The sequence below is a fragment of the Plasmodium reichenowi genome, chromosome 5 (assembly GCF_001601855.1).
Source record: "Plasmodium reichenowi strain SY57 chromosome 5, whole genome shotgun sequence".
NCBI lineage: Eukaryota > Apicomplexa > Aconoidasida > Haemosporida > Plasmodiidae > Plasmodium > Plasmodium reichenowi.
Genome location: NC_033650.1, coordinates 497,287 through 505,748, shown reverse-complemented (window position 1 = coordinate 505,748; position 8,462 = coordinate 497,287). Strand labels below are relative to the sequence as shown.

General features: G+C 20.1%; 2 protein-coding genes across 2 annotated transcripts; one reads left to right on the top strand and one right to left on the bottom strand.

The window, feature by feature from the left end:
• Nucleotides 1-449: 449 nt before the first annotated feature.
• PRSY57_0513300 (hypothetical protein) lies at nt 450-3,107 on the bottom strand (the record flags this gene model as incomplete). Its single annotated transcript, XM_012906202.2, has 1 exon — nt 450-3,107. The coding sequence occupies one exon, from the start codon at nt 3,105-3,107 to the stop codon at nt 450-452; it is 2,658 nt and encodes an 885-aa protein (XP_012761656.2).
• Nucleotides 3,108-3,992: 885 nt separating this feature from the next.
• On the top strand, nt 3,993-8,354 carry PRSY57_0513200 (ATP-dependent DNA helicase UvrD, putative; the record flags this gene model as incomplete). Its single annotated transcript, XM_012906201.2, has 1 exon — nt 3,993-8,354. One exon carries the CDS (start codon nt 3,993-3,995, stop codon nt 8,352-8,354), a length of 4,362 nt encoding a protein of 1,453 aa, XP_012761655.2.
• Nucleotides 8,355-8,462: the final 108 nt, after the last annotated feature.

Here is an 8,462-nt window from a genome sequence, read left to right as displayed (position 1 = left end):
GAAAAAAAAAAAAAAAAAAAAAATTAATTTTTTTATACATTCCCTTTTTGGAGTAGGAAAGAAAAAATTACGTGCTTATATGGATACACGTGGAAAAAAAAAAAAAAAAATATATATTCTTTAAAAAGGTATAAACATTTATATATATATATATATATGTAATACATTTATTTTATATGTTATTATTCATGTGGAGGTTATTTTGTTCTTGCCGATTATAGAACTTCAAAAAATCAATATATTATATATATATTATATATATATGATAACATATATATACTGTTTTGCTTTAAGAAATACAAAAAAACAGGATAACTAAATAAATAAATAAATATAAATATAAATATATATATATATATATATATATTTTTTTTTTTTTTTTTTTTTTATATATTTATATTTTTATAAGGTTAATTATTTATACACAGACAAGATGAGAGTTATCCATCTCATTTTGTAGGTACACTTGTAATGAAATTAAAGAAAAAGAATATCCATACAGAAGAAGAAAGAATTAATCTTTTAAAAAATTTTCTGAAGGGTATATTGATATTAGTTGATAAATATTGGTGTAAATTATTTTTATTTAATTTTGTATTAAATGGTGAAAAAAGAAGAATTAAGAAATGCGAATATTTTTTATTTTTAAATAAAGATATTAAATTATAATGAAAAGGATTATATAATTCATATATTTTATTTATTATGTTATATGAAATATTTAATGAATTTCCATTATCAAAAAAAATTATATATTCTTTTTTGTTATTTTGTTTATGATTATAATAATTTTTAATAATTTGTTCATATATATTATATAAATTAAATGCAACATTTTTTGAACGTTCATTATCTATAACTAATTGTAAAAGAATTATCGAAAAATCAACCCACATAAGATTATTCATAAATCCTGAATCAAATTTTGTATTTTGATTTTTATTTAAATTATAATAAAAAGAATAACTTGTTTTATTCTTATCATTATATACAGATTCATTATAATTCTCTACATTTATAAAATTTTCATATAAAGTAGGATGAACATTTTTTTCAAATTGAATATTATTAAATGTATATGCTTCATACTCACTATTTTTTTCTAAACGTGAAGAAATTAAAAATTTATAATTCTCTTTTAATAATATATTATAAAAAATCGTACAATTTTCCCAAAAAAAATTATTCATATATTGTAACATATTTCTATAATCATATTGAAGAACATTAAAAAAATATACACAATACTTTCCTTCTTTATAGTATAATTTAAAATTCTCTTTGCTATAATCTTCTACACGTTGGTAAATGTTTATTTCTTTGTGTATATATTCATAAGGGTTCAGTTTATTTTTATCCATCACTTGACCTTCAAACATGTTGGAATGACCATTGTTAATATTTAAATTGTTTATGGAATTATCGCACAAGTCACTCTGTGTATTAATATTATACCTTTGGGTATCATTTATTTGGGTATCATTTATTTGGGTATCACGTATTAGTGCATCATTTATTTGGGTATCATTTATTTGGGTATCATTTATTTGGGTATCACGTATTAGTGTATCATTCATTTTTTTTTCTTTCTTGTGATGGTTCATCTTCTTGTCCAGCATAGCCTTATTTAAGGAAGGGGGGGGTAAAGAACATCTATAGATCTCATTATAATATTCCTGTAAATTAAATCCTTTTTCTTTAAAAAATATCATAAGATTGTTGATGTGCAAATTTATTATTTTTTCTTTTTCTTGTAAAGTATAATTTGATATATCTTTTAAAAAGTTGTTACTTAAAAAATGTTCATATGAAGAAATGATATTTTCTTGATAATTACTCTTTTTATTATTATTATTATTATTATTATTGTTATTATTATTTGATGAGGGTAACATGTTTTTCATAACATAATGCAAGTAACTAAAATAAGAAAGGAAAATATTATACATATATAAACTTTCTTCACTTAATTCTCTATAAGCTGTTTGAATAGGATATTTTTCTTCGGCATTTTTTTTCCCTCCTAAAATATTTAATTCTCCTTCTTTTCTTTTTTTTTCTTTTTCTTCTTCATTTATTATTTTCATCATATCTTTGGTTGTAAGGGGATCCGACCCTAGTAGAAATTTTATATTGATACCTTTTGGGTTCGTCTTCAAGTTCACATTATCATAATAATAATCGTATTTATTATTACTATGGTTATTCTGGTTATGATTAATGATATTGTTATCTTCGTGACCACGGTCACTCCGATAATTATTATTATTATTATTATTATTATTATTAATGTCTGCTTTTATAAGAAAAAACCCGGCAGCCTTATAATTATTTATAATTTCATCAGGAAAGTCACAACCCAAATAATAGTTATATTTTAAATTCCCCACATGATTATTATCCTGTTTATCGTCCTTATTAGGATAATTATTATAATTATTTTTTTGCCCATTCATTCTTAGTATATTCTTATTACAATTCCTATCGTGATAAATAAATTTTTTAATCTTTTTCATAAAAGGATAGTAGTAGTACCACCCTTTTCTCTTTTGAAAAATGTAAGGATGAATATATTTAAAAGATATGTCCTTTATAGAATACCCTCCTCTGTTATATAGGCCCCTGGGATATGGTAATATAAAATTAGAATACACCAATTTGTTGTGCTTATAATTATTATTATTTTGTAATGTATAGAATATTATATTCTGTTGTAATATATTCAATTTTGTATTTATAAATATATTTTTCTTCTGATTTTTATATATATATAAATATATATCTTTATTCTTTACTTTATTTATTTTGTATGAATTTATATCATCCCATTTATTATTCTTCAAAGACAAATTATTAAGTATCTTATACTTATATACAGATTCTCTTTTTTTATCTTCAACATTAAGGTCGCTTATCTTGTTCGATTTGTAATCACCTCTATAATACATGTATGTATTCTTATTATAATTAGAAGAACAGATCCTTGCGATACTAACATTATTAATATAAATAAAGAAAAAACTGAAAAAAAAAAAAAAAAAATTCGGCTCCAAGGGTATCAAAACGAAATAGAGCAATAAAATTAAAACACAAACATATAAAAACATATATATAAAAAAAAAAAAATATATATATATTTTTCAATTTGCTATTTTTGCTTCTTTATAAAAATTGTAAATAAATAAATATAAATATAATATATATATATATATATATATATATATATATATATATATATATATATATATAATATATGTTAATAAATTCGAAGGGAAAAATTTTTTATTAAATAAAATTAAGAATATTTTCAACATATATTAATTATGCATATATTATATATTATATATATATAATATATTATTTATATATATAATAATATGTATACATATACGGATATATTTTTGTTTGATTAAATTTTCTTTTTATTTGAAGAAAGAAAAAAATGAAAAGGCATTTTATACAAAAATATGTATACAATATTAAAGAATTACAATTTTTATTTTTATTTTTATTTTTATCATTTCATATAATTAAAATAATGTTTTGTTTTATGTATTATGTCTATGGTTAAATATATAAAAGTTACATAACAAAAAATAAAGGCATAAATTATACATATAATATATATATATATAATACATATCAAATAACCCTTTTTGTGTATTTATTTTTTTAAATTCATATGTATATATATATATATATATATATATATACATATCTTTCTTTTAATATGTGTTTATATTATTATATATTTTTTTTAAAAAAATATAACACGTATAATAAAATATATATCCATTGTTGATATTTACCTATATATCCATAGTTATATACACATTTTATATTCATAAAAAGAAAAAATAATAAAATAATATACTTATCTATAAATAAAAAAAATATATATGTATATATATATATATATATATATATATATATATATATATATATATAATATATTTATATATTTTTTATTTTATTATTTTTTTTGATTGATAATGAATGAAGATGAGGTGGGTAAAAATATTTCCTCAGCCTCTGTAGAGATGAAAAAAACGAAAAGTAAGAGCACGGAGATCTTAAAAAATATTTTATTTAATAACTTTTCTGAGGAACAACAAAAAATAATTGAAATTCCTATGAATGTAAATTTATGTATTATAGCATGTCCAGGATCTGGGAAAACATCTACATTAACAGCGAGAATTATAAAAAGTATTATCGAAGAAAAGAAGTCTATAGTTTGTATTACATTTACTAATTATGCAGCTAGCGATTTAAAAGATAAAATTATGAAGAAGATAAATTGTTTAATAGATATATGTGTAGATAATAATATAAATCAGAAATTATTTAATAATAAAAATAATAATAATTTCAGTTTAAAAAATAAATGTACTTTAAATAATACAATGAATAAAAGTATAATTAAAGTACTTAATACTGTGATGTTTATAGGAACTATACATTCTTTTTGTAGATATATCCTTTATAAGTATAAAGGAACTTTTAAAATATTAACTGATTTTATTAACACCAATATTATTAAATTAGCTTTTAATAACTTTTACTCTTCTATGATGAGCAAGACGAAAAGTACTCACCCTGGATTTATTAGTATCCTTGAAAGGAAGGGTAACAAGGGTGGTACCAAAAATAATGACCCCGATAAAATTAACACGGATAGTGATAAGAATATATGTGGTGATGATAATAATATATGTGGTGATGATAATAATATATGTGGTTATGATAATAATAATAATTATGATAATATTAACAATGATGATAATATTAATAATGATGATAATATTAATAATGATGATAATATTAATAATGATGATAATATTAATAATAATAATAATAATTATTATTATAATAATAATTGTGGGAATTATAACGAAGCTAAAGGTATACCATCCCAATTAGCTTATTTCATTAATTGTATGAAGAACGCAGAAATAAAAGAAGACGAAGAAAAAGAACTCTATGAAGAAGAGCATGATACACAAAATGATATTCTAAACAATGATGATAATAATAATAATAATAATGATGATGATGATGATGATGATGAGTTTTATAATTATTTATACAATTTTAAACATTCTTATGAACAAACAAATGACTACTTTGCAAATGAACAAGTAGAAAGTGTGTTGAAAAAAAAAAATATAATATTCTTAAAAAAAAAAATAAAACTAATGAAATATATAGAATTATATAATATAAAAATAGAAATTAATGATGTAGAAAAGATGTTTTATGAAGAATATAAAAAAATATTTAAGAAAGCTAAAAATATATATTATGATTTTGATGATTTATTAATTGAGACCTATCGTCTTATGAAATATAATTCAGATATAAGAAATAAAATCCTAGAAGAATGGAATTACGTATTTTGTGATGAATTTCAAGATACCAATACAACACAATTTAATATTTTACAATATTTTGTTAATCATAATGTTCCTTCTACTTTTAATGAATCAATATATACATCAAGAAATTCGGAAAATAAAGATATGAAAGATATGAAAGATATGAAAGATATGAAAGATATGAAAGATATGAAAGATATTAAAGATATGAAAGATATGAAAGATAATCATTATATTTCTATGTCCACATATAAATCTAAACAATACAGTCACTCTGTTCAAAACTTTTTTAATGAACATAAAGTTGATCAACAACTTTGTGATCAAATATATTTTGACAAACATTGTAATAACATACTTATGCAAAATAAAAACCAACAATCAACAAAGAAACACTCTCAAGAAGAAGAAAAAAATAAACAAAAAACAAATACTTTTATAAATCAACAAAAAATAAAAACACAAACTATATTATCATATAAACAAGATGAAATCAACTCATCTCCATCGTCCACATATTCATATGTAAAAATAGAAAAAAAGAAAAAAAAATACGCTCTTAACCAAATCAACGATACTTATTATAATAAAAAAAATATATATAGGAACAATGAGGAATTATTAGATATAGAAAAAGAAAAAACATTTTTTAATCATAATTGTAATGAAACAAAAAAAAAAAAAAAAAAATTGAATTTAAAAGATAGAAGTCTAACCGTTATAGGTGATGATGATCAATCCATATATTCTTTTCGTGGTGCTCATATTAATGTATTTTATAAATTTTTAAAAGATTGTAATTGTTTATTATTTAAATTAAATAATAATTTTCGAAGTACAAAAGAAATTGTTAGAGTTTCTCAGAATCTTATTATTAATAATAAAACATGTAGAATACAAAAACAACTCTATACGAATAATGTTCAAGGAAATAAAATTCAATTCCATGCATTCAAAACACCATCTGATGAAATTTCTTATATATTGTCCGAAATAATTTATTTAAAAAAAAATTATAATTATAAATATGGAGACTTTGTTATTTTATGTAGAACGAACAAAACATTAAAAGAAACATTAAAGAGTTTACATAATGTGGATATTAAGAAGAAAGCATATAAATATTTAATCAACAAATTTTTAAATGATAAACAAAATCATCTCATAAAACAAAAAGAATACAATAAAAATATTATGGAAAATAAGAACACAAAGGATGTATATAAAAATTCACCTATTAGAAACCATGAAATAAATATATATAAAAATAATCAAAAATATGAAGAATATATCAAACAGTTTCATAATATATTTGATATCGATACTTTTAAAATACCTATAAAAGAATTAAACAAAAAAAAAGCTTTTTTCGGATCTAAAGAAATTATTGAATTAATTACATTTCTTAGGTTTTTATTAAATGTAGATGATAATATCATATTTAAAAAAGCTTTTAAAATAATAAAAAATTTGAAAAATACAAAACAAATAATAGATAAATTAACAAACTGTCAAACAAATCAACATTTATCCAACATACTAATGCAACATTCTCATGATATTATACAAATCAAAACACAACAAAATAAAATTCATAAACACGAACGAAGAAACAAGGATAACTTATCTCTTTTTTCATGTGTTCAAAGTATTACTCACTTATTTATTCTAAATAAGAAACAAACAATAAATAAAGAATCATTACGTCTATTAAATATATTTACAGAAAACGAATTAAAGAACATTGTAGATTTTTTCTTTTGTATTAATTATTTCTTAAAGTTTGCTGCACATATTAATTCTGTCTATTATTTAGTAATAGAAGTTTTAAAAAAAACAAATTTTCTAAAAAGGTTACAAGCCAAAATACAAAAGAAAAGGGACGAAGAAAATAAGGAAAACAATATTATGAATGAAACCATATCTCACGAAAGGAATGATAACATGGAATTACATGCAGCTCAAAAGAAATGTAGCGAGAAAATGGAAGGAAACAATTATATCACCGGTAATGCACAAAACGATCTGAAATTAATAAATAAAAGACAAACGGATGAGCACGAGAAATTGTGTTCTCACCGGGTGATAGAAAAAAGGGTCAAACTGGATAATCAAAATAAAGAAAATATATATGATGATAAAAAAAATAAGGACAATATATATGATGATAAAAAAAATAAGGACAATATATATGATGATAATAAAAATAAAGAAAATATATATGGTGATAATAAAAATAAAGAAAATATATATGGTGATAATAAAAATAAGGACAATATATATGGTGATAAAAAAAATAAGGACAATATATATGATGAGGTATCATATACTAATAATTTATGTACAACTGAAGAAAGTTGTTCAATAAATGTTGAAGATAAAAAAGGAAATATCAAAAAACGTACCTTTGGAGAGCTTATAGAAAACGGTAAGGACACAAAAAAATATATGTCTAGTGATAATAATAATAATAATAATAATAATAGTAATATAAATAGTGACATGTTGGATGTAAATGTTGTGAATGAAATAAGAATAAAAAAAGATCTAGAATTATTATTTAATATAGGAGATAAAGATTTAAAATATAATGAAATACAAAATATTTTTATATTCTTAGAAATGACAACTGATTATAAACCAAACTTATTACAACAGTCATGTTTAGATTGTTTATTTTGTTTTCTTAATGATTTTAAAAATAATGTACATGAAAAGATGCTAGTAGAAAAAGTGACCTTAACAACTATACACAAAGCAAAAGGATTGGAATGGAAAGTTGTTTTTATTATAAATGTAACAGAAGGAGAAATTCCACAAGCTGTTGATAGTAAACAAGATATTATTGAAGAAAGGAAAATTTTTTATGTGGGAATTACTAGAGCCAAATTTTTACTATATTTATTATGTTCCGTTCAAAATAATAATTCTGAAAAAAATACTGTTTCAAGGTTTATTAATGAAATGAATATATAAAAATAAATAAATAAATAAATAAAAAAAAAAAAATATATAAAAAAAAAAATATAAAAAAAAAAAATATAAAAAAAAAAATATGCAAAAAAAAAGTATGCAAAAAAGAAA